The 27,407-nt window shown below is 46.3% G+C and overlaps 1 protein-coding gene across 4 annotated transcripts in view; it reads left to right on the forward strand.

Annotated features, from left to right (window-relative positions):
- The window catches only part of EVA1A (eva-1 homolog A, regulator of programmed cell death), a 189,494-nt gene extending 164,089 nt beyond the window's left edge, over window positions 1–25,405 (forward strand). For 2 of the 4 annotated variants that reach the window (XM_048935343.1, XM_048935345.1), the window contains exons 6-8: window positions 8,713–8,877; window positions 12,755–12,928; window positions 21,926–25,405. In XM_048935343.1, the coding sequence (XP_048791300.1) occupies window positions 8,713–8,877; window positions 12,755–12,928; window positions 21,926–22,290 (704 nt within the window). In that variant the 3' untranslated portion in view covers window positions 22,291–25,405. The remainder of the gene's footprint in view (window positions 1–8,712; window positions 8,878–12,754; window positions 12,929–21,925) is intronic. The other 2 variants (XM_048935344.1, XM_048935346.1) reach the window with 1 other exon arrangement.
- Window positions 25,406–27,407: the final 2,002 nt, after the last annotated feature.

Genomic DNA, 27,407 nt, shown 5'->3' on the forward strand with positions numbered 1-27,407 from the left:
AGCTACCCACGCTTCTAACATTAGCTGCTGAAGGTGAAGGGTTTGATCCATGCCCACCTCAAATCTTTAAAATGTATTGCAGCTGCTCAGGTGTATAAAGCTGCTGTTGTGGTCTCCTGTGGGACTGTTGGAGATTAGAAACAGCCGGACCATCAGAGAGGACCTACACTGACAGAACATCCCATGAGGAGTGTAGCCAAGCATAGTGAAATTTGGACAAGGTTCGGCGTGAGTCTCATCCCCCTGAACGTGTTACCTAATGAAAGTGCAGAACTCTGCTGACTTCAGCACCAAGCACAGAACTACCAGATGAACATAACTCTGCATATCTGCAGATATCTTTTACAAGGCTTTCTTCCTTTTGATCCATTTTTCTCTCCAAATAGAGCTTGCAGGGAGCAGACTGGTGCATGTGATGCTTTCTACTGTGCCCTGTGGAGACAAAAAGCCACATCAAGCAGGAGATTTGTGAGCTGCTGAAGATAGATGCTTTAGATTCTGTTATTACATTTAGGATGATGAAAGAACAACAACTAACTTTCATGACTATGAGAGCGGAGGGAAAACTGCCTGTGGATAGATCAAGCACATGCATCGTTGGCTACAAATTAAGGTGTTTGTAGCTTCAAATTCTGATTTGAAAAGTTCAGGGTAGAACGAAATATCTAAGCAAAAGATGTGAAGCAGTTTGTAAGATTTTAACTCAGATATACACAGGAGAATAAATCCACAGGTAACATTATGATTCATTAACTACACCTAATTAGGCTCCTAAATTTAAGTAGACAGAATCTCCCCTGGGGCATTTCAAGGCACCCACCTTTTACGGTTGTGGCTGTACAGGGAGCTTAGGAATTCAGTTTGTTTAAGGATGACTTCTTCAGGGCACACATGTGTTGAGTGCCCAAGTGAGGTGAACTAGCTCTTTTAATAAGGTTATTACATTTCTGGAGTTAGGAGAAAGCTGTCCTGCAGTCCAATGCAAGAGGGGAGAGGAGAGGCTGGGAGGCAGCAGTGACTGTTTGCCTTATGGAGAGTCTCAGTCAGAGGTGCCCATGTATACCTTCATCTCCTAAACCTCGTAAGTCGCAGGCCCATGCAGCTCCAGGAGTCCACAGGGAGAAACAGTGAGACTGAGTGGATTTTTGTTGTGTGGTCATTGTTTCTGGACCAGAAATGTTTGACTTCTAAAGTTACTTCTAATTACAGCTGTGTGAGACAAGGATAAGCATCTCTTCTGTGAAGAGAAAACAAGATATTTGTTTCTGTTTATACACTTATTGCACAACCTTTCTGTAGTTAGCTGCTTCAATGGATGCAGCAAAGGGAGAAATGTCTGGTCTGCCTCAATGGCATCCCAGATTGCACCATTTCCAGCCCAAAAATCACCAGCAAAAGAGTTGAATTTCTGCTTTGGGCAGTGTGCAAGGAGGGGCAGGGGAGGAGGGCCCTGGTTCAGGCTTTGGGCGTAGGTAGCTTTGCTTATGGCAGGGCTGTTTTCCCAGAGAATCTCACTTGATTTCCACATGGTGCCTGGAAGTGGACTTTCTGTAATTGGCGTGAGTCACTTCCTCTTTATCGGCGGCTTGGAACCACCACGCTCACAGAACATGCCTGCAGTAGGCTGAGTCACTCCTCCTTTCTCTTGGATGTTACATTTAGTTTCAGGATTACAGACCATGCCAGCACTCTCTGGAAAAAGAAGCTCCCCTTTTAAAATGAGAGAAGGAGAAGGAAAGGTCTCCTTAAGTCTCTGCTCCTTTTTATTTGCTTGAGAGTGAGGATTTTGAAGCGCAGGTCAAATTCCAGCTTTCAGGCTTAGGTTCAGTAGCACAAGAGTCCTTCTCTTGCTGTGTCCTGGGACACTTTACACTTGTGTGTAAACTACACCATACTTCAAACGCGATGTAGATTATCCAGAGGTACAGTATGGCTTTTTGGCTAAGGCACGGAGCTGATGGCCTCAGGCTTTTATATGGCAGTGCCCTGTCCAATGCGGTCACTCATGGCGACACAAAACACTGTAGGATCACAGAATCACAGAATCACAGAATTGTAGGGGTTGGAAGGGACCTCCAGAGCTCATCGAGTCCAACCCCCTGCCAAAGCAGTTCCCTACAGCAGGTCGCACAAGGAGGTGTGCAGGTGGGTCTTGAACATCTCCAGAGAAGGAGACTCCAATCTGATGGTCTCTTACCAAATGATTACATCTGTAGTTGACCAAAAAGCAGCAGCTCCTCTGTCAGATGAGTGGGGAATGGTTGGCCATGGGGCAAGATTTGAAGGCAGGCTTAGGATATCTGGTGTGACAGAGGAGACCATGAAAAGAGGAAAACTCTTGACTTCTCCCTGCTGGCCACCCCTTTTTAATGGGCTGCATTGAAAAAGGGGCGGCCAGCAGGGACAGGGAGGTGATTGTCCCCTCTGCTCAGCTCTTGTGAGCCCCATCTGCAGCGCTGCGTCCAGGCCTGGGGCCCCCAGCACAGGAAGGACGTGGAGCTGTGGGAGCGGGTCCAGAGGAGGCACTGAGATGGCAGAGGGCTGGAGCAGCTCTCATCGCTGTGGTCCTTTTCTACCCAGCCCATTCTATGATTCTATGATTCTGTGGTTCTGTGACCATGCCTAAGACGTTTGGTAAGGAACCAAAGGGGTAGGCTGTGCCTCTATTTAGCTCTGGTGTTCAAATTAGTTTCTTCACTCCCATATTTCTAACTACATCATGGTATTGCTGTTGTCACCAGATTTGGAGTGTTCTTACATATGTGAGTTTTCCTTTTTGTTCTATTTGGTGGTCTGATGCAGTCACAATCCAGTATTTTAACTTATGTTTTACAGCACTTAAAACTCTTCCAGTTCTGCAGTCTTATGGAGCTGTGTACCTTACATATGTGCTGAGAAATTGCTTTCTTTTAGTAGTTCACAAACATGAGTGATTCCATGTCTGCATGCCATACATTTTCAAGTCTCAAACAGCAGTGCTTCAGAGCTGCCACCTTTAAAAAAAATGCAGTGGTTTATATTGGGTGCTTACTCACAGTAGGGTGTTTTTATTATTTTTAATTAAAAACACGTTGAGCATTAACAGTTCCTGGCCCCAACCTGCCGAGATAAAAGGCTTGGTTATAATTTTCATCAGCGAAGGAATCATACTTTATTCAAACTGCATACTGCTTCTGTCGTTCATGGCAGGATTTGCTGATCTGCTTTCGTTGTACTGAGCTTATGGGCTGCAAATGCACACGTGAATATATAGCAGAGGAGTAGAGACTGACAAAACCCATCTGTGTGTTTTTAAGAATGAGCTTTCGTGGATCTCTCCTGGAACTGACTGATAGGTGTGTATGGTGATGATGGAGGTCAGACAGTAATTGAGTCCTGGGAGTGGAAGTCTTTAAACGTGCTCAGGACTGCGGAAGCATCAGGAAATACCAAATGGTGGAACTTGCAGAAAGGGGGTGGTTTGTGTGGCTGGACTACAGGGAGACCAAATTTTCCTTTCTTTGGCAGAGGTTCCCTCTGTGGGATTGGGTGAATTGCTTTGATATTTAAACACTTTCAAAACTCAGTCCCTGAGCCAGGTTCCCATCTGTAAAATTTGGGGGTTATAGCAGTCAAACGTTTTGTTTAGTGGAATAATATATGCACTTAAGCTGAAACACTCGGCAGCATTTTGGGATAGAGATCCCGAGAAAGAGCCATAATCCTCTGCAAAGCAATGTCATGTGGCAAGTAGCCGAACCTGCAGAACTGGAGTATTTAAAACTAGACAGATCAGCATTGCAGACAAGATGCAGCAAATGATCTTGATTAACAAAGAGGCGAGGTGTTGGCTGGCATTTTCCATGGCTTAGCACAGTCATTGGGAATTCTGCTGCTTGTGGGTGCAGTAACTTCTAGTCACCTGTCTGTCTTCTGGCCACGCAAGGGAGTGCTTGTATGGAAAATCCCAGCAGAAAGAGTCTCCACCACCTACAAATAAGGATGCTGTTAGCAGCATGTATCTCTTCACACTGTCCTGCCAGCTGCCTGTACTCAAGGCTGATAGGCCCACTCTGCCACAGAGAGCACACTGTGGCTTTAATTTTCACTTGCCTCATTTTTTGCAAGGGGAAGGTGGCACGCAGTGATGGTGTGGATGTGTTGTGAGGTTGGTACCATTAATTCACTGCACATGAATAATAATACAGGTCTTGGATTGGGAAATGTAATGAATTATTGGTAGCACGGTGCGGATTCAGGGAGATGAGCAGTCTTCCAGTGAGAGAAGTGCAAGCAAGGAGCTGGCTCTGCTTTTAGAGCAGAGAGATTACATAAAGATTTGAAAGCCTTATCAGCTGCTTGGCCCACGTTACCTGACAGTTTAACCATTTGATTGAATGCCCACGTCTCAGTGCTGACTGCTGCCCTCTGAGAGAATGAAGGTCCCAGAGGTCCTCCAAGCACTGCCTCTCTTTCAACTCATCCCAACTCAGTCCCCATCTACTTCTTAAGGTGCAGGGCTCCTGACTATCAGACCTGTTAGCATTTTGACTGATGACCCTATTTCTTTGCCTTTTGTTTGCATACATCACTGGTTCTGCAGGCCAAATTGTGTTAAGCTCTCTGCTGGATTGCATGCAGCAGGCCAAGTGCCAGCCCTTCCCTGCAGGATTTCTGTGCTTAATGCTGAGAGGAGACTAAAATCCTAGGTATTTTTTTTCTGGTGGGTTTAATCATAAATAACATTTTTTGACACCTTGCTGCAGTTCATGCCGTGCTTTGTGTCAGGTGTTTTGCTCTCTGGGGGATTTAAGGAAGGTATTTTAAAGGAACCAGATGTTTAATCTTTCTTGTGGAGTTGGCTGCTGCACAGAAGCTAGTTGGAAATTGTGAGGTGTTTTGCACTTGAAAAAGCCTTTCCATTTTACTTTCTAAATCAATCTATCTGAGCTATATATGGGTTTAGTGTTGTATAAATGCTCTAGAATAAGAGAAGACTTGCTATGTGCCATTCACACTATTTACTCTTTGCAAATATAGGTCTGTCCTGGTGAAACGTCCTCAAGGTGTTTATGGAGTCCACAAAGAAGAGTGGACAGCTCTTTGCAAACAAAAAAATTGTAGGTTCTTCCTTCTTTTCACTAAGCTGCATCCAGAATTTAGTTGCTGAGTTGAAGACAGGAACTAGTTAGGAGTTTTAAAAGTACCAAAGCTAATCATGAATGTTAAATACCTGCCTGCTTTTGGAACTCTCTTTACACAGCCACTTCTATCTTCAGGCACCAAAAGCCTATTTGGCATCAGTCTTTCTTTACCTGACCTTCTTATCCATCCCAGAGGAATAACTGCACCCTAAGGTGCCTTAATGATAAACAATCTTTCTGAATATTTTCTTCTGATTATTTCTCCTGCATTCTTCCCTGGGATGCTGTTGACCAGCTGCTGTGATTTAGCGATGCTTTGTTTTACCACGACTTCTCTCCTGGTACCACAGATAGCATTCACATTGGCATTAGCACAGGTGCCAGGGTGGGAGGGAAAGCTCAATTCCCTAGATACACTTAGGAAAGACCTTTTTTGTCCATTTCTTTGAATGCTGAAGGGTGGCATGACCTGTTCAAAGAAAGGTACAGCTCCACCCAGCCCGTGTTCTGCCCCAGAGTTGACCATGAAGACTGGGAGGTGAAAGGAGATCTTTGTGAAGAAGAGCCAATCTGGAACACGAAAGAGTAGCCCAAATCTATTAAACTGCGTTTCTGTGTTCCTTTTGCTTCACGATCTTCATCAGACACGTATCAGCAGGTTTTATGGGATGCAGTTTGGATGGAAGGTGTTTAAGGCCATACTGATTTGTTCTCCAGATGCCTTTTAGGCCCTCAGCCTGAGATGCGGCAGTATCTGAAGGATACTTAGCCTTGTGCAGTTGACACACTGGAGGGATGGGATGCCATCCAGAGGGACCTTCACAGGTTGAGCAGCGAGCCCAGGTGAAGCTCCTGAGGTTCAGCAAATCCACATGCAAGGTCTGCACCTGGGTCAAGGCAGCATCCACTACCAATACAAGCTGGGGGATGAAAGGATTGAGTGCAGCCCTGCTGAAAAAACATCTGAGGGTGCTGGTGGATGGGAAGCTGGATATGAGCCAGCAGTGTGCCCTTGCAGCCCAGAAAGCCAACCATATCCTGGACTGCATCCTGAGCAGCGTGGCAGCAGGGCAAGGGAGGTGATCCTTCCTCTCTGCTCTGTGCTGGTGAGACCTCACCTGGAGCATCCAGATGTGGAGTCCTCAGTACAGGAGAGACATGGAGCTGTTGGAATGTGTCTAGAGGAGGGCCACAGAAATGATCCAAGGGATGGAACACCTCTCCTGTGAGGACAGGCTGAGAGCTGGGGCTGTGCAGATGGAGAAGAGAAGGGAAGGCTGCGAGGTGAGCTGAGAGCAGCCTGTCAGTATCTAAAGGGGAGCGACAGGACAGAAGGGGACAGACTCTTTAGCAGGGTCTGTGGTGACAGGACAAAAGGAAATGCCTTCAAGCTCAGAGAGGGCAGATTCAGGTTAGATATAGGGAAAAAGTAAGTATGGTGAGACACTGGAACAGTTTGTTTAGCTCCTAACAGAGATGTGCATCTTTTGCTGCCTTCCCATCAGAGGACAGTTGCTAATTCACATTTCGCTGCAGATTGCTGTGCCAGGCTTTTGCTGCTCAGAAGCTGTAGGTTTTCATGTCTGTTTCCTGACTTATCATGACTCTTCTAATAATATGGCAACTTCAACACTGATATCTTGGCAGCCTGATACAGGAGGTCAGTCTGCAAATATAGAAACAATTCTCTTTGCCTCAGCAAAGACAGCAAGTAAAACACAATGTAAACAAGGCAGTTGGATTGCTTCCCCCACTAGGAATATTTGTATTTATGCAGGCAGATTTACTGGGTGTGATTAAATCTCACACTCCAGCTTGGCAGCTGATTAGCTGCAAGGGGCAGTCAGGAATTTCCTTTCTCTTCCAGGGCTGCACGCTTTCAAAATCTTCCTTCAAGTTTGTGCCAAGGATCTCAAAGTGCTTTGGTTTTTTAATTACTCTTAATCACGCCTCTGCAAAGAGCAAAGATGAGAGATAGCACAGAATCACAGAATCACAGGATCACAGCCTGCAATGGAGCAGTGGGGAAACCGAGGCATGGGAGATGGCAGCCAACCTGGGGCAGTAGAAGCTGTGACCATCAGACTTGAAGGAGGGAGGGCCGAACATTGCAGCAGTTCTTCGTGGGATTTCTGTGGGTCTCATGATCTTGTGTCAGTTCTCAGTAGTCTGTATCTTTAACATAGTAAAGTGCTGGCTGTCTGCAGGAACAAAGTGGTGCTTTGATGTATGTATTAGGGTACAGTCACCAGAGGGGAAAACGCATTTCTCCCCTGTAAATTTCAGTTTATTTACTTGGTCCTTCAGCATACTGTTCCTCTAATTTCTGAGCTGAACAGCATATATAAGCATTGTTTGTTTGTTTGTTTGTTTTCTCTTTGTATAGAAAGGCACTCTGCTCTGAAATAGCCTCAGGTGTTGGCCATGACTGAGGCACAGAACTGGTTCAGCTCCATAAATGATATGCTGCTGTGTCCCTACAGGGCAAATCAGTGAGTTTACTGTGTGGATTCACCTTCTGTGGGTGTACACTACAGGAGCTGCACTGGCTTTGATTGCTTTGCTTAGAGGTACAGCCAAAGAGAGCTGGCCTTGCGACATCAAGGAAGGGAAGATAGTTTTCTTACTAAGGCACACATTGGTCCAGAGGGACCAGTGATGCACAGACGCAGCTCTGGCAGGCATGTTAACCTTTCTCACCTGTCTGTTACTTACACTGAAGATGAAACAAGGTACTAGCCAAGCCCTCATCCTCTTTCTCAGGATGGTTGGAACAGAGAAGGGGTCTTTCTCAGTGTGGCTGAAGCTTGAAGTCCAAAGATGGGAATATTTTAGACCTCATAGGGTGGAGAGGGTTTCTTTCAGGTAGGATTTCTTACTTTATGGTGGATAATCTAAGTTGGTTTTTTTTGTTGTTGCTTTTTGTGGACAGCATCTTCCAGAGGTGGGTTCTGGGTATCAAGAAATGGATATGCAGTCTCAAGTCAGCAATGCCTGAAGGGAGACAGGGATTCAAGCATAACTGACAGTGCCCTTTGCTAGGGGCTTCCTGTTGTGCCTGCCACCATGATACGACCAGCTGCAGATCTCTAAAGCTCAGGGCTGGAACCAAAGGCCAACTTAGCCTTCATTTCATTGCCTTAGATGGGTGTCTAAATAAGCTGTCTGAATCTGACCCTCAGTCTAGTCTCAAAGCTTAATTATAAGTATCACAGAATCACAGACTTGTAGGGGTTGGAAGGGACCTCCAGAGATCATTGAGTGCAACCCCCTGCCAAAGCAGTTCCCTGCTCCAGGTCGCACAAGGAGGTGTGCTGGTGGGTCTTGAACATCTCCAGGGAAGGAGACTCCACCACCTCCCTGGCAGCCTGTTCCAGTGAAGTAAACAATATGTTGAGCGCTTTGTAGTTCCTAGCCTTTTCCCCTTGTGTATCTCTGTGCAGGCATTTGAAGTGCATTCATCACAGCGGTAAATGAGTGCCTGTTTGTAATTAGGTATCAGCTGAACCCACAGCATGATGCGATAATTCTCATTCTGATCAGCTGAAGTAACTCTAATAGTTGTGCTCTTCTTACTCTTCTCTTTCAGTTCCCAGGAAGCTTCTGCATGAAACCCAGCCAAGGCCAATCAATTACCAAGGATTTCAGAAGCCACATTTTCCACTGCGACCAAGGCTGTTTGATGCCGATGTTATAGGAGACGGCGTGTTCCTTTCTGATGTCTCTCCTCCCGGTGTAGGACGTGCCCTCCCAGGTAGCTATGACTATTGTATGACTGGCTCAGACCTTACTGTGCTCTGGTAGCTCTTCCCCTTATGGAAACTTATACTTTATCCGGGTTTCTGTTTTGTACCTGTCCATGTGACGGTCAGAACGAGAGGTTCTGAGGCATTAACACTGGCTGACCACAGTGAACTGTTAAACTCACACTGAATTTCTTGAAATAGCAGTCATGGCCATGCGTGTCAAAATTCGTCACAGAAGTACTTTGAAGACCCATCCAATGCAGTCCCAAATCCAAAGCAGGGCAAACATGGCAGGAGGTTGCTTCACTGGGGACAGAGGTTTTCAGCTGAGCTTTGAACTGTGATGCCATTTTCATAAGAATGCAAAGTGGAGGGAGATGAATGAAGTCAGGTCTTTGCTATCGAGTGGTAGGTGAGTAGGAGGAAGGGATTGATTATGAATAAAGGAAAATGGCAAGTGAGCACTTACTGGGTTAGGCAATGTTTTTGCATTGTGTTTCCCAACACAGGGGGGCGGTGATGACAGGACTGCTGGAATTTCCTACCCTGCGCTCCCTGAAATGCAGTGGAGGGTTGCTGTGCACAGAGCTGCCTTGTGTCTGTCTGTGCTGTAGGCAAAGTTACCTCACAGCCTGCAGGCGGTTACACGTCAGCGATGTCACTTTGGTCAGTGGAGACCTTACTGGGAAAAAAATTGTCAAGAAAACGAACTTTGGATTGGCCTGAAATAAAATCTGTCATCTTGGTGGTTTTTTCAAACGAGAAGAAAAACACAGAGCTTGTTTTCATTCCTGTAAACATTTCACTTCTACAAATGACACCTCTTTAGTTTTCATATCGTTTATTCATCCATTTAAAAAAAAATGCAGTGCTTTTCAAACAAGGATGTCAGTTTGAAATTAACAGCTGAAATATTGTTTCAGAAATTGCAAAAGGAAATATTTGGACATTCCTGTAATCTCCCTTCCTGTTTTATTTCTTTTATTAAAACTGTTTGCTAAAGTCAGCCCAGTATCTTGAATAGTTTCTCCTAGGTTACCGGGCAGACTTTCTGCTAGCTGAAGTACTTTCGCTCTAATTTGGTGTAAAGTCGCAAGGAAAACAGCCTGAGTGAGTCAGAACAACTAAGAAAAGGTGGACGTGGTGAAGGGGTAACCAGCAGCAGGTGGGCTGCTAGGGCAAGTGAGGTCTTCAGAGCTAGGAAGCAGAAAGGGGTTGTATTGAAATGTGATCCTGGGATAAAAGGCAGACAAGGGAACGGTGTAGCAAACCAGCACGTGACCCTTATGATGTTTGGTTGTTTTTCCCTCCTGCATAACCCCAGCCATTTTCTGTCTTTCCTGTCTGTTCATGTACAATCCTGTAGATGACAAAACTAGTTGTGTAGTTCTGTGATGCTCTTTGCTGGAGTGCAGTGTATGCAGATGAATGTTCATTGAAAAACTTGTTTGATCGCATCTGTTCTTCGGACAAGTCAGAAGAAAAAAAAGGAGACTCTCTTTACATCTCACATAAGAGGAGTTGTGCCTTACTCTCTCCTAAAAGGCGCCATTTTGCACAGCTTGTTTTCCAGGGGATGTCCAAATCCCCACGGAAGTGTTTTCATCTGAGCCTTTCCTGACTGGTGTAGCACATGCAAACAGGGAAGCCCCCATGGCAAGTATAGTTTAAATCTCATTCCTAGTGAGATGCTGTGACTGCATTGGCAGTCACTAATTCAGAGCTGGACACGTGAGAGTGTGATAAAGAGGTGCCAGGTTCATATCACAGAAACCTCGTAAAGACCTATCAGAAACCTGTAGCACATAACTCAGTGGTTCTCTTTAGGATGAGAAGTATGTTTATGAGATTATATGCTGGCAGTGCTCTTCCTTGTTGTTAGTTGTAAAGAGATTTTAGATTAACTATTTTAGAACCAGAGCTCTGTGTGCATACATCCAGGGGCAGGGTTCTGTTGCTTTTACACAAATGTGTCATTTGTAGTGGCAGAAGCTATTCTAAAAGAGTGGGAATTTTCCCCACATCCCTTCTCATATCTGCCATCTGTGTGGATGTCCTGCTGACCCTGAGATGGCTTAAACGTCCATGTGAACAAATACATTGAGCTTTTAAGTTCCTGCTATGTGGGGGGAGCTGAGTCACTCCATTAAGATCTGTCAGCTAACAGCAGGATTTGCTTGCCATGGTTTAGATACCTAGTGCTACATGAGATACTTTGAAGTACCCAGGGCATCTTCAGGAGGGCGGGGGTTCAGTTTGAACGAATAAAAAATGTACTCTGCTTCCTGTGGGTTTCTTGGTGGGAGTGGTGGTGTGGTAAAGAAAAAGTCAACCGCTTTTACAGACATGGATTTACTGGGCAAGGAGAATAAAAAGAAAGATTAGAGGGCACGATATTCTGGGGCCTACATTTGAATTAAAATATTTTCCAAAGATTTGCTGTTAATTTCCTGCTGGCTGTGCCTTTGCCCTTCTGTGCCTCTATACACCTAGTTGTAGCAATCTCTATTCTCCCAAAGGAAGGGCTTCTGGGGATGTTTTTCTCTTTTGCATCTGCCACCCAGAAATCCATGTTTGAAAACCCTTCTCTGGGGCAGTCATTTACACCTTGGTAGCTCGGTAGGTGTGATTTTCTCAAGGCCATGCAGTCTTCCAGTGGCAGATACAACTGCACCCACATTCCTTGGGGCTGAACCCTCACAGCAACACCCGGACATCCATCTCTGCTGCTTCTCCTCTGAGGCACATTAGGGCTTGGCATTGCTGCACACACATTCATGCACTCAGTCCCTCTCCATCCAGTATTACCTGTTCTCTGACAGCCCTCGTTCAGTTGCTGCTCCTCTGGGCTGTGCCGCTTCCCAGCACACACAGCAGGAGGTTGAATGTCTCATCTTGCTTTGCTGGGTTAGTAGGGAATGGGCACAGACTGGGTGAGCACAGATGATCTCTGGTTGTGCCCTTTGTTTGCATGGCACTGGTGGCATTGTAGGAGGTGGATCCGACAGTTTCCTGAATTTAGTACTTGCAGACAAGTGGAAGCCAGAGGCAAGTCTGTGATTCTACAGTGTGCTGCTTGGAGCCAGACACCCAGGAAAAGGAGCCTGAGAAGCTGCAACAACTACCCTTAAACAATCACACGGATGATGGAGCTGGATCCTGTGCAGTGGTTTTCATGTGTTCAGAACAATTAGTGTTTTGTGACCAGTGAGAGTGTCTGCCAGCAGATCAAGGTGCAAGAAGTACTTGGCAGCGAGCTGATAAGGTCTGAAAGGGTCTCTTTGAGCCTCCTGGAATTATGTGCCTCCTCAGCTCTGGTCTTCTACAAATAAAATCAAATCATTAACTCAAGCTTGCTCACCTCTCCAAAGGGAAATGATGTCTGGGTGAAACACAATGCAAGTGAGCTTCTGAAGGCAGTCATAAACTCAGATTCGCCCTTCTCTGCAAAGGCTGGGGAGAAAGTGTTGTCTGTTTGCCAGGTGCGGGTGGATCACTGCAGCACAACTCCAGCACAGGGTTGCCAGCTCTGGCTGTGTTTTCCATGCCCATGTGCAGACTTATAACAAGCTTAGCTGATAAAGGCTTTGTTGATTTACGTAAGATAAAAGAAACCTGATTCTATATTTGCTGTAACATGGGTGGGTGTGTCTAGGCGGTGACATGAAAGAGCAGGAGACAGTGGAGAGAAGATGCTGTTTGGGTGCAGACAGGGCATGGGCTCGACCGAAGCTAACTGCAAAGGTTTTGTTGCCCCAAAAAGGGGAGCGAATGTGGGTGGCTTGGTGCTGAGCAGCTCCAGATCTCTGAACACAGATGAGGATAGGTAGGGCAGGACAGGGCTGGTGCACGTGCCTGGTTCTTCACTCCCTTTCTGTTTTGAAGCAGAGAAGAAGAAAGGGAGGTCGGCCACCTTCTACCCTCTAGACAACACCTCCTTCCTGCTTCCTGTGGATGAGACACAGCCACCAGCGTTCGCCAGCAGCATGGAGCCCATGGGTGTCAGCACAGAGATGGCACTGCTCAGCAACATCCTAGCAGCGTACGCCTTCATCACAGGTAGGTTTGGGGGCTGCCACCTCTCTGCGCTCCCACGGGCTGCTTGTGGACTCTGCACTGAGCCCTGCGTCTCGGTCATTTACAGCTAAATCTGTTTCTTTGAACTGTTGGTATTTTTCATTTGTCTCTCAGCAAATTCTGCCTTGAAAGGCCTGACCCGGGCAGCTCTGGCAGGCAACGCGCAACAGGGTTTATGGTGCTCTGCTTTCCCCTGGATTTGCTCTCATCTGAAGTTAAATACAGTGTGATCTTAAATGTGGTCTTATTTCTAATGCTGTGTTTTTCCTGAAGATCAAAGCCTGGCACGTAAGGAAGGCAAGCTTGTTGTCCCGTAATTTGGAAAATAAGAGATCATTACCCTGCTTAAGAGAATTTGGCTTATCTTCAGTAGGAATGTGAAGATGAAGTAGCTTGAGTCTGCTTAATTATATATTTAAATGTGGTTTAGAGCGAAATTTCCTTGGATCACAGTTTATCCTTCACCCACATGTATCTTTCAAGTAGCAGAGGAATAGTCTTCCTTTTAAGATTTGCATTAAGAAGTTACTCTTGAAATAGAGACTGTGTGCTGTGTTCAGTGCTTGGACTCAGTATCATTGAGAGTAAGAAGTCCAGTAGAGGCAGACAACGTAGTGCAAATATTTTCCATCTTGTGAGGTGCCTTGTCAAAACTAAGAATTGACTGCAGAGCTGGAGGATCCACCCCCCAAGAAGGTAGCACTGGCTCTACGTATTTTAGGACAATCTCTGCTGCTTTCTGCAGAATGAGGGCCCTGTTTTTTCACTGGCCTGCTGTGACATGCTGTTTACAGCCAGTTTTTCTTATGAGACTGCAGAATGTTCTCCATTTTAATGAAATGTTTGTATGCACCTTGTTGGTAATGCTAATGTGCTGCTCTTTTAGTACATGCTGTGAATGATTCTGTGCTCTATAGCCACTCTGCTCACACCACCCTAATGCAGTTAAGCTGGGATCTGTGTAACTAAAACTGCATTCGGGAGCAGTAGTTATTCCACGTCTTTGTAACATTCAACCTTACTGATTCAATAAATAGAAATGCATTCTTGGTGCCCTGCTCTTGCTGAGATACCGCCGTGCTGCTACAGACAAGTATTTGGATTTGAAGTAACTAACTTGGGCTTTTCATGTTGGAATCACTAAGTAGCTTAATAAGAGTTTTTCTGCATGTTAAGTGAAGGATCCTTCTAAGAGGACGTGAATATTGAATGCAAAGTTCTGCTTTTCTACACATTGAATGGTGTCATTGAAATTGGCTGTTGGTGACACTTTAAAGAAGCTGGCAGCCTAAATGCAAGTAGTGATGTTCTTCACAAAAGATGACTGAGTGGGATATATTTTTGTTGCTTGGACTTTCTAAGGAAAGATTAGGGAAAGGAAACATTAAATGTATCTTCTGTCTATCATACTTCTTCCCTCTCTTACCTACATCTATTTTTGCTGTGGAAAAAAAATGCCTGTATTCTCAATGCTAATAGAAAATAAAATGCTGTTTGCATTATTTTCCCCATCTGCAAAGTAACGGGTAGCAGAAAGTTCTAGGATTTACGGTAGGGGCAGTAGTACTAGGATTTAGGACTGCTGACTTTGCTTCCATTTGCTTCCACAGCACAACTCTGTGACCTTGCAGTCATTTTATGGGGCACAAGGCCTCGATTCATCCCTTTGCCAAGGTGTCAATCTTGGCAGGAGCCTTTTGCTCCAGAACAAATAGTAAATCACAGGATCACAGAATTGCAGGGATAGGAAGAGAACTCAAGGGATCATCGAGTCCAACCACCCTGCTAAAGCAGGTTCCCTGCAGTTGGTCACACAGGTAGTTGACCAAGCAGGTCTTGAGTATCTCCATAGAAGGAAACTCCACAGCCTCTCAGAGCAACCTGTTCCAGTGCTCCCTCACCCTTACTGTAAAGAAGTTCTGCATGTTTGTATGGATCTTTCTGTGTTCAAGTTTTAGGCCATTGCTCCTTGTCCTATTGCTGTGCACCACTGAGAAGAGCCTGGCCTCATCCATTTGCCTACCACTTTCCTTTAGATGTTTATAAATGTATATCGGATCTCCTCTCAGTCTTCTTTTCCCCAGGCTGAACAGCCCCAGGTTACTCAGCCTTTCCTCATACAGAAGATGCTCCAAGTCCTTCATCATTTTGTGGCCCTCCACTGGACTCCTTCTAGGAGATCCCTGCCTTTTCTGAACTGGGGAGCCCAGAACTGGACACAGTATTCTAAATGTGGCCTCACCAGGGCAGAGCAGAGGGGGAGGATCACCTCCCTCGACCTGCTGGCAACGCTCCTTTTACTGCACCCCAGGATCCCATTGGCCTTCTTGGCCAGCAGGGCACACTGCTGGCTCATGGCTGACCTGTTGGCAACCAGAATACCCAGGTCCTTCTCTGCAGAGCTCCTCTCCAGCAGGTCAGCCCTGAACCCTTATTGATAAATGCAGTCATTCCTCCCCAAGAATGACTCTACACTTGCTCTTGTTAAACCTGATCCAGTTCTGTCCAACTCTCAGCCTGCCCAGGTCTTGCTGAATGGTAGCACAGCCTACAGGTGTGTCAGCCACTTCTCCTAGCTTTGTATCATCAGCAAACTTGGTGAGGGTGGACTCTATCCCTTCATCCAGGTTGTTGATGAAGATGTTGCATAAGTCTGGACCCAGTACTGACGCCTGGGGAACACCACTAGTTACAGCCTCCAACCAGACTGCACTGCCGATAACCACACTCCGAGCTCAGCCAGTCAGACTGTTCTCAATCCACCTCACCATGCACTCATCTATCCTGCACTTCCTAAGTTTCATAACAAGGATGTTGTGGGAGATGATGTCAGATGCCTTGGTGAACTCAAGGTACACAACTCTCACTGCTCTCCCCCCATCTACTCTGCTAGTGATGATATCATAGAAAGCTACCAGGTTGGTCGAGCACAATTTCCCCTTGGTGAATCCATGTTGACTACTCCTGATAACCTTCTTCTCTTCCAGTTGATCGGAGAGGGTATCCAGAACAAGCTGTTCCATCACCTTTTTAGGGATGGAGGTGAGGCTGACTGACTTGTAGTTTCCTGCATACTCCTTTTTGCCCTTTCTGAAGACTGAAATGACATCGGCTATCCTCCAGTCTTCAGGCACCTCTCTTGTTTGCCAGGACCTTTCAAAGATGATAGGAGTTCAGGAGTCACCTCTGCCAGCTCTCCTAGCACACATGGGTGCATCCCATCGGAGCCCATGGTTTTGTGTGCATTGATTTTGGCTAGACATTCTCTGACCAGGTCCTCCTCAAGTGATGGGAAATCCTCCTTCCCCCGGATTCTCTGTCATCTCCAGGGTCAGGAATTCTTGAGGGCCCATCTTAGCACTGAAGACTGAAGCAAAGAAGGCCTTCAGAATCTCTACCTTTTCAGTGTCTTCTGTTACCAACATACCCACTTTGTTTAGCAGGGGACCCGCATTTTCTCTAGTCATCCTTTTACTGCTGACATACTTACAAAAACCCTTTCTTGTTACCCTTTACCTTCTTCGTAAGGTATAATTCCAAGAGGGCCTTAGCTTTCCTCATCGCATCCCTAAATTGACAGCCTTAGCTGTCGTGTTGATGCGGGACTTACTTGCTTACCCTCTTATAAAGTGGTCTCCCTATGATATGTTCAGATTCACTAAATGCCAGATAAATGGTATAACTCAGACCTCACCACTTTGGCTTCCAGTGATGAGTTCCAGAGCTTCTTGCTCGTGTTCTCCAGTGCACTTAACGGTGAATGTTGGATGAGTTTTAATCTCAGCGGTATGTAGGTTCAGGTTGGTATTTGTCACAAAAATAATTGATGACTGTCCTATGGATTGAAACAGCAGATGCTGTAAACTCTTTTTATTTGCTACATGTAATGTTGTCATTTGCTCTTCGCAAGGAGGATGGATTTGGCCTGGTTTATTTTACTGTATGTTAGTATGGGGAGGAGGCTTTAGGTTATGAGTTCAAAGGCACGATGTGTGACAGGGCACAAATATAATAGGATAAAACTAAGGCACTGCAAAGCAACTTCTCTTCTTGTTGCAGACTTTGAGATCACTTGGAAATTTTCATGTTTGCCTGAGTTTGCAGCCTTGAAGAGGGCTTACACCACAGCAGCTGTTGATGCCCATAGAGAAGTCACTACAGTGGCTTAAGGGAGGCAGGGATGGCCAGGGAGGTTTTGGTTCATATATCTTCCACCACCCCTGACCCCAGCCTCTGTGCCAAAGGGAAACAATGCAAGAAGTGCTCTGCTTCATGATACTGAAATGTCCCTCAGGTACACTCTGCAAACTGAAACTGACACTGTGCCATTCTGTGATTCTATGAAACTGCTGATCAGGACTTGCCTGTGCTGGTGAGTTGACTCAAAACAATATTTTGTAAAGGCAAGTTGTAAACAGACAGGGAAGAGTCGTACACTTTTTTTTGTTGTTTGAGACAGAGGATGGTGTACAGCCTCAGACCTCCTCCAAGAGAAGGACCTTAGGGGCACTTGGTGTTGCATGGATCAAGTACACGCTTGAAAAGATCTTCCACTCTGCTACTTTTCCTGCCTCCTGGCAGTGGAATGTTTCTTATCCTGAGCAGAGCACTAAAATCCACGTCCACGCTGGCGTTTGCTTCTGCACAAAATGACAGGATCGGTTGGGAAGCTGCAGATGAAGAGCTGCAGGCTCTGTTGTTTGCACAGTTGGCACGTGCAGAGTCTTACTGCACACGGAGTGGATGAGCACCAATATTAGCAAAAGCCTCCGGGCTCATTTCTACAATCTTTTTGGTTGCAGTTGCCATGTAAATGTTGGAAATGTTCCTGTTGACAACCAAGGGGTGAAAAATCACAGCACAGCAGGAAGCAAAGCCTCTCTGCAGGAGAGTTGGTTTTCACCGTCAAATCTGTTTGCGGCTATCACCGTGTTTAGGAGCATCACAGCCTGTTAAGTGTTACCCAGTTTCCAGAGCCTCGAAAACATTTCCTCAGAAACAGAGGGAAGGAGTCAGCAGTGCCTTGTGATAAGTGGATTTATCAGCTGATCAGACAAATGAGTCTTACGTGGAGTGTGGTCCTGCAAAAGGCTGAGGAATGCCCTTAATTTAAAAGCCATTTTTGTTACAGAGTTAGGATTAGAATTAGATGCAAACCCTGTGTGTAAATCTCAGTCCTGTTATTTGTCACGGACCTGATCCAAAACCTGTCTGAGTATCTGAGAAGACTTCACTGCTCTCAGTGACAGCTGGACCTGCCTCTGCAGTCACAATCTTCCAGCAGGACCAGAACTATCCCTTCTGTTTACATAAATATTAAATGTCTAAATTGTACCAGATCACTTCCAGTGCCTTCCTTTGGATAGAGGACTTACCCTAGTTTTGTATTCAGGATAAAGTAGTTAGAGGGAAACCTCCACAAATCCCTGTTTCATTCTTCCGTAAGCCCTAAACCATTGGTGCCAAGTTATTAACAAGGAGCTTCCAAAAAACAACCCGGGAGGGATCATTCCAACTTTTAGGCTGCTTGGCCTGAGCTTTCTTAATAAGGGGCTGCTGGAGAGCTTCCTCTGTCCGGCCAGGGGATTTCGGCAGCCTGTGGGGCTGACTGTAAATTCCCAAGAAGATGTTATTGCTACTGTTTGTGTGACTGTGCTTAATGCTGAGCCTTTCACTGGGAGCTCTGAAACATCCCTCCCCACTGAGGTTTCTGAATATATGAAGCCATCACAGGAAGCCAGCAGCATTAATGCCTAGATTGCTTTGTATTTATTGAAACGATTTATTATAATACCAGTAACAACCTTGGCCTGTGGCATTTCCTGGGGAATTAATGGCAGTCTGGGCTGATGCTCCCAGCAGATTGTTAGCCCTCAGGAAACAGGCTCCACAATTGCTGCTGGTTTGGTTGGAAAAACAAAATAAAATGTGTTTCTAATTTCTGGGCAGTCAAACTGTGTCAAAAGTGGTGGGTTTTGTGTAGAGAGTTTACAAAGAGCATGTATCTTTTGTCTGCAGTGATTAAATTCAGGCTTGAATCAGTGACTTTTATCAACGCTTTTAGTCCAGAAAGAGAAATACCACAGAAGGGAAGGCAACCCCATCTAAAGAGATTGGCAGCAGCTGGGTCCTTCCAGAAGCGTAAGAGGAAAACATAGCCTTGCTGTCATCCACAGCAGTGGAAGAAAGAGCTCCACTGATCAAAATCCGTGTGCTAAAGGGGTAGTGGGGCACACATACACATGAATTCATATCAAACTATTGTTAACTGATATCCATATGCTTTTAAAGAGTTTTTGAAATACTTTGAGACGTGTTACTGTGGGCATGATGAACGTGAGCTCCCTTGAGTTTTGGAAGGTTCTGAGCATCCATTTCTGAAGAGGATGCTGCTTTTTGTTCTTCGCAAAGAGGATGTGCAAAGGAGGAGGCGAACTGATCAATCCCCCAAATCCAGGGGGTTGCTGATTTGGCTGCTTCAGCTGAGAAAAAAACAGCCCCTGGTTTTTAGCTTAAGTTGCTCTTTCTGCTGTAGAATGAGAGATGTTGCTGCACAAGTGGATTGTATGCATGATAAATGCCGAGGCTGCAGTTGAATGGAGGGTTACAGCTCATGAGGAAGTCCAGACAGTGTCTCAGATGTTGACAGAGTAGCTGGAGAAGCTCGTAAATGCCAGCAAAGCCCAAAGATTCGATTACAGCCTTTGCACTGCATGGAGAGCTGTACACAAGAGGACGAGCAGGGGATGAAAAAGTTGCTTAAGTTGCTTAAGTAGCAATGGAGGTGCTGCTTGCACATGAGCAGGATACAGTAGCATGGAAAAAGGAGTAGGGAGGAGAAATGAAAAGCAGGACATGGACAAAAATGGGAGGAGAGAAACCACGTGTCCTTCTCAAGCTCAAACCCATGTTATCTTATGAGTTGCTTTAAAAAGAGTGAACAGTGGAACTAATGCAACCAAACGAAGCCCCTGTGTGTGCAGGAATGCGGTGCTCAGGAAAGTGCTGGGCATCGTGTCAGCCCAAGGCAGAGCAGGGGCACACTGCACTTACTGGCTTCCAGGACAAACGGATCAGTGCTGCTCATCTGTGCTTCCCAGTCTGCAGTCCTCCTTGTGCCTACTTGCGAGGGCAGCTCGCTGTCCTGAGTTGTCCAGATGGAGGTAAAAGGGGATGATGACACTTCTCCTGGGGATGTGCAATGTCCTGCAATGAAGACAGCTTCACTGTGCACGTGGTAGCAGATGGACAATGGCTTTGCTATTGCATAAGCTGGGCTGCAGCTTTTATTCAAGTTCTGCCCCTTGAGTTCAGGATTCCATTAACTTCACTGGGGCCAGGATTTCAGTCACATTGCTGCAGAGCTATCAGCACATTCTCCATGATTGTTCTCATAGCTTTCTTCTCTTTTACCTTCTGTTTTTTTGTTGACTCACTCTTGTCAAAATACCTTAGCTTAAAGTCTCTAGCTTTGGCCTCCCTTCTTTCTCCAACTATTGCTGCCTTTTTTTCCTCTTCTGCATTGCTAAATGCATCTTTTGCAGTTCTTTCCTCCTTCTTTTGCAGTCTGTCTTCAGCCTCTTTTTTCCTCATGCCTTCCCCGTTATCCAGTCTAGCAAGTCTCATGTTTTATTAGCCATATTTCATACTGTCATGACATCTTCCTCTTCCATGGCTTGTCATTTACTTTTGAAATCCATTTGGTAGGAGAGAAACACAGAACACAAATACTTCTTGTTCACGTAACTGTTCCAAGAGCATCTTGGGGCATTGAACCACGCATTGCCTTAAACCATGCACAGGTTGGTGTCTGGGTTCTGGACACAGAATCAGAATAATTTAGGTTGTGTGGGGCCTCCAGACATCAGCTGGTCCAACTCCCTGCTCCTGCTGTTTTCCTTTTCTCCTATAAAAGTTTATTTGAAGGAAATCACTTGGAGAATGATCTAAAAGCATAGTGTGGGGGGTGAAGGTAGAGCCGAGTCTTTAGTTTTTCCAGGGACCAAATACTGGTCTATCAGCTGGGGGGATCTAGGTCAGCTTCATCTCTGAGTTCAGGGGATTAGGCTCATCTGAGGAGCTGAGTCCATCCTCGTACTCAGGACTTCCAACAGACACAGCAAAGCAGAGCTGGCTGTGACACTTCTGCTTGGTTCATCTTCACCCACTCAAGGTGTCTATAAACGTGAAATATGCTGAGGTGATTTAGCCCAGGGCAAGTGCAATAACAACATTTATCACAATTACACTCCTTAGCAGTCTCATGAACCAAAAAACACCACCCTGTAGTAAATAAAAAGATAACCTAGTTGAAAAGGCATTGTGGATCCTTTGGAGTCTTGTTGTATCACCCCAAAACGCAGCTCTGCAGGACTCATCGTGTCAGGGCACAAACCCCAGCAGTGCTCCTGTAGCACAGGTATTCTTTTTGGTGGTCTGGGCAGAAAGCCAGCGCACTCGCCTCGGATAAGCAGAAGAAACTTACAGATAAATAATATGCATTTTTCCATGCTGCAAGGCTCGCCATTTCAGCTGAGCTACAGCACAGAGCGAATGTAAAGCTTTATAATAAACTCTATTCTTTGCACAGTGATAATGGCTATGACAGAAAGATGCATTCAGTTGCTTTTGCTTGCGCTGCTCTCAGGTTTCAACACCATTCTTGTAGGAACTGGAATTAGCACTTAATTCATTTTTCAGTTCAATTTCAATTCAGTTTATCCTTCCAGATAACTCCAAGAGACAACTGCAGCTAACCTGCATTCTGCATGTGGGTCACTGCCGGCAGCAGATCTACCACATAAAATCCCCTCCCTGGCTTCCCCGGGGAAAGGAGGTGAAGGAGGGCTTGGAAGCAAACAGAACCATTAGAAACCCTGCCCCTCTGGAGACCATTGCTGGTGTTTGCACAGAGGAACAAGTCGTGCGTTTTGTTTGTTCAGGAGTCGTTCTCAAGCACTCTTTCCTTTCCCCTTTCAGAAAACCCCGAGCGCGCCGCTCTGTATTTTGTCTCCGGGGTGTGCATTGGACTCGTCCTGACCCTGCTGGCCCTGGTGCTGAGGGTGTCCTGCCGCACAGACTGCAAACGTTCCTCCACCAAAAAACCTCCCCGGGAGAGCGACAGCGACAGCAGCGACAGCGATGGGGACTCGGACAGCACGTCGGACGTGTCGGCCCGCAGGCACCGCAGGTTCGAGAGGACTTTGAACATGAACGTCTTCACTTCGGCAGAGGAGCTGGAGAGAGCGCAGCGGCTGGAGGAGCGGGAGCGCATCATCCGCGAGATCTGGATGAACGGCCAGCCCGACATCCCCGGCACCAGGAGCCTCAACCGCTACTACTGAGAGCCGGGCGCCCGGCGTCCCGCTGCGCCACGGGGCTCCTCCAGCCTTGCCGGGCAGCTGGGAGGTGCTGAGGAATGCCGTGGGGGTGCTTCCTCTTCTCCTTCCAGGAGTGCTGTGCGATGGACAGCAGTAAAGCTTTCGCTGTCTCCTTTTCCCTGACGTATGACTATCAGCCCCTTCGTGGACACCTTCTGGTCACATCAGAGGTGGCGACCATCTTCGTTTCTGAGTGGCTGGCACGGAGCTGACAGTGTGAGTCCCCAGTGTGGAGCACAGAGCTTGGCACGCCGTAGTACGAGTGTTGCCACTTGTGGGGGGAGCAAAGTCATCCAGGTTTTGGTTTTCATTTAGGAATGTTGGGCTTCCCTTTCCTGTGGACTCTGGGAGAACTGTGAACAAAGCTACAGCTCTGGAAAGATGACTGGGGAGGGCAGGGGGGGACATCCTGATGGACTGTCTTGTGACTTCAGAAGCCATGAGATAAACCCCATTAAAAACCAATGGCAAATATGAGTTGTGAAGAACTGCGGAGTGAGGGGAGTGTTCTTCCATCATGAAATCATCTCGGTGCTTGGATGTTTGCCATAGTGTATTCAGTTATTTATGGCTGTCTTTCTTTCATATTCCTTTTCAATGGAAACATTGTTTTTTTTAACCAACACCTCAGGGATAAAACCTTTTTTTTTTTTTTTTTTTGGAGTCTGTTCTCCCTGCTGGTCCCTGTCAAATACAACCCAACTCACCTCCAACAGTGAAATTATGGTAATATAGGAGATGTGTCAGTGATTGGTGAGATGTTAACAACCTCAAAGAGGTTGAAAAGGCTTTTCTTTTTGTTTTGTTTTAAATATATATATATATATATATATGAAGATGCTGCACAGGAGTGTGCCTTACTCTTTTTTTGTTGTTAAACTGAGGTTTTCCTATGGATAGCAATGCACAATTTTTTATATATTTTATTAATAAAAATGAAAAAGGAAAAGGTCTATGTTTACTAGAAGAAAATTGAGACAAAAGAAGCCACATATAACAACAGAATGGGTAATAAATGCTAAATAAATTCTAGTTTGCTTCAATACATTTGAATTTGCATCCTCACTTTTGATGCTTTTGTTGCTCAAGGAAAATGGTTTGGAAGAGTAACACACCTCTGCAGGCAATCCAGGCTGACATGCCTTGCAAGCAGGAACCTGGAGGCACTTTTATTTGGCCTCAGCCCATCAGCCTGCTTCTGCAGTGCACAGGAGCAGCTGAGCGATGCATTGCTTCCCAACAGCCATCCCAAAGCCTACCTGCACTAAGGGAAAGAGTACCAGTGATTTCATGATGCTTTCAGCCTGTACAGCAGTCCCAAATCATACCTGAGCCAGAAGCAAATGTTAATGAAACAAAGTAATAGATGAGAAGAAAAAAAAAGGTGGAAGTGCTCTTTCAGTTGTCCTGTGGAATTTTCAGTGGGTTAGTGACACATTCCACCGGGCCCAGAGAGTGATGGTGAATGGAGCTGAATCCAGCTGGCGACCGGTTGTGAGCAGTGTGCCCCAGGGGTCGGTGCTGGGCCTGTCCTCTGCAGTATCCTTACTGATGACCTGGATGAGGGCATCGAGTGCACCCTCAGCAAGTTTGTGGATGGCACCAAGTTGGCTGGAAGTGTGGATCTGCCTTGGGGTATCGAGGCCCTACAGAGGGATCTGGGCAGGTTGGAGAGCTGGGCTGAAGCCAATGGGATGAGTTTCAACAAGGCCAAATGCCGGGTCCTGCACTTCGGCCACAACAACCCCAGGCGACGCTACAGGCTTGGGGCGGTGTGGCTGGAGGACTGCGTAGAGGAAATGGACCTGGGGGTATTGATTGATGCTCGGCTGAACATGAGCCGACAGTGTGCCCAGGTGGCCAAGAAGGCCAATGGCAGCCTGGCTTGCATCAGGAACAGTGCTGGCAGCAGGAAGGAACAGGGCAGTGATTGTCCCTATGTACTCAGCTCTGGTGAGGCTGCACCCTCGAGTGCTGTGTCCAGTTTTGGACCTTCACTGCAAGAAAGATATTGAGGCCCTGGAACATGTTCAAAGGAGGGCAACAAAGCTGGTGAGGGGTCTGGAGCACAATGGGGCCTTATGAGGAGCAGCTGAGGGAGCTGGATTGTTAGTGTGGAGAAGAGGAGGCTCAGGGGAGACCTCATTGCTGTCCATAACTACCGGAAGGGAGGTTGTGGTGAGCTGGGGTCGGCCTCTTCTCTCGTGTAACAGTGATAGGACTTGAGGGAATGGCATCAAGCTGCGCCAGGGGAGGTTTAGGCTGGATGTTAGGTAATACTGCTTATCTGAAAGAGTGGTCAGGCAGTGCAATGGGCTGCACAGGGAGGTGTGGAGTCACCGACCCTGGAGGTGATCAAGGAACGTTTGGATTTTGTGTTTTTGTGTTGAGGGACAAGGATTAGTGAGATCTATTGGTGGTGGGTGGATGGTTGGACTGGGTGATCCTGTAGGTCTTTTGCAGCCTTGGTGACTCTGTGATTCTGTAATTCTGTGATTGGATGAGTAATAAGACTTGATGTTTTCCAGGTCTGCATAAGACTGCTTTAGCCCACACGGCTTTGGGATGTGCTCCTCATACTTGTATCTTAAGTTTGCAGAACAGTGTCAGTGACCAAAAGCTCTGAACTCCCAGAGCTTTTCCACAGCCTCGTGGGGAGATGGAGGTGGGTGGACCTGTCCACAGGATTACAAAGGATTGGAGAGCGGGGCTGGCTTCTGCAGAGTGATTCCTGTTCCTGAGCCTGTGCAGTTTCATATGGAATGATTCGGTATTGACATGGGATGTAATTTTACAGCTGATATTTAGAAATAAAGCAGGAGGCAAGTCCTGAACCCTGGGTGAGTCACCAGGTGCTGTGATTTAGCTGGAATTTCCAATGTGTTGTGTTGTGCTGAGAGGAGCAAAGTGACAGGATGAGGCCAGGGAGATCAGTTTTGTTGGCTGTGTCTTTTCCGCTGTAACAAATACATTCCTTCAACTTTGGTGATTGAGGAATGGTAGAGATTTGGATTTGGAGTGCTGTGTCCTGAGAGAGAGATTGCAAAACTGGTTTTAAAAATGATATAAATGAATAGATTTATGTATGCAACTTTTCCAAATAAATTCTTTTGTCCAGAGGAAAGAGCAAGTGCAGTAAGCCTGAGTGTACTTCAGATACAACCAAGGGATTCAACTGTAAATCACGAGTAAGCGCATGATGCAAACTGATGAAGGATGTACCCTGGGCACTGTGAGCACTGCTGTAAATCTTCCAGCTGAAGCTTGCGAGGCAAAGCAGCAGGCTGTGCACACTGCTTTCAGCTCAGCCTTCCGTGGGTATCAGTGTGTAGCACAGCTCACCATCTTCACAGTGCATGCATACTGCTGTGCACTTACAGCTCCTTTGGTCTCAGGGCCATGCATTTCTAATAAGGCTTTGATTGAAGAAAAAGAAAAACACAATCCTTTGAGCTGCCTTAAATAAAATACTTTAAGTCATTCTGTAACTATTCTTGGATTTGATCCAAAACTATTGAATAGTTCTGGGGAAAAAGAAACACAATCAAGCTGAACAGGGCAGGAGTTGGTGGCTTGCGTTTAACTCTATAAACCTGCAGAGCAACACCACACAGCTGGAGCACAGAGGAGCTGGATTCACTGCAGAATGGGATCAAACCCGTATTCTTCATCCCACAAGAGTCTTAAAAGGTAAGTTGTCCCAGTTGGATCACCACTGCTCTGCTGCTCTCTCTGCATTGCCATTTGGCTTCTCAGGGCCATTTTCAGCTCTTGCTATCATTTGCTCCATTGACCTCTCCTGCAGACCTGTGCTCACTGTTCCCTGGAAATCTCACTGATATGGTGTTCATTGCCTTTCCCATGTCCACGATGCTGCTCACATCCTCCAGACATTCCAGCCAGTTAATAAGGCATGTGTTCCCTTCCAGATTGCTTGATGCCACCACTTAACTCCTTGCCTGCTGCTGTTGCCAGCACCCCAGGGGCTGCACAAATAAAGATTGTCTCAGCTGCTGTGCTGCCGGGATGTGCAGCATACACTCGTGGTGCAGTGGGGAATACGAATTTCCCCTCATGCTGCATGAACTCTCCCAAGCTTCTCGAGGCATCACATGCAATGAATCATCTTAGGCTGGCCCAGAAATCCCTCTGCTCATAGTCAATATTGAGGTCTCAATCACAGTGAAGTTTTAATAAGGTGATCTGAGATTGTGGTGTTGCAGAATCACACTCATTAAGGTTGGAAAAGACCTTTAAGATTATCTAGTCCAACCATCATCCTATTACTACCGTACCACTAAACCATGTCACTCAGTGCCACATCTGCCCTTCTCTTGTTAAGCTCCAGGATGCTGACTCCACCACATCCCTGGGCAGCCTGTTCCAACACCTCACCACTCTTTCTGAGATGTTATTTTTCCTAATATCCAACCTGAACCTCCTCTGGCACAAGCTAAAGCCATTATTTTTTGTCCTGTGGCTGTTACCTAGGGAAGGTGGCTGACTTGTCAAAATATTGCCTTTCCTTGTCCGCTCATTAATATCAGTACAGCTTGCTCTGGATCGACATGGTGCCTTAGCAGAATTTAAGCAAGTCAGTTGCTTTTTGGATTTTGCATTGCCCATTACTGCCTGGACGTGTGGCAGCACAGCAATGCTATTGCCACCATTTGGATTGTTGCTTAAAGTAGCACGGGTCCATGGGTACAGTGTTGCAGTGAGTTATGTGTTGGAAGAAACAGGACCACCTGAATGCTGCTCTGAGATTTGTGTGCCTACTACAGATGCCTACTGGCTCCCTTGTGGTCCTTTTCAGAAGAAAACCGAAGGACAGAAAGGAAAGCAGACACGGTTTTATCGTTCTCAATGTAGAATTTTTCAACTGGCCCACAGTTTCCCTATAGAAGTCTCTGATGGCTGAGGGGAAATGCACGAGAGACTCCATGATGCAGTGCTTGGAAATGTGGCCAGCACCACCGCAGAGATATCTGATGGATGTCATCAATGATTCTCTTTTCCCTCTGCACATGAGTGGGCTTCTCAGAAATGGCCCCAGATGGAGAGAATCCTGGACTAATGTG

The sequence above is a fragment of the Lagopus muta genome, chromosome 2 (assembly GCF_023343835.1).
Source record: "Lagopus muta isolate bLagMut1 chromosome 2, bLagMut1 primary, whole genome shotgun sequence".
Taxonomy (NCBI): domain Eukaryota; kingdom Metazoa; phylum Chordata; class Aves; order Galliformes; family Phasianidae; genus Lagopus; species Lagopus muta.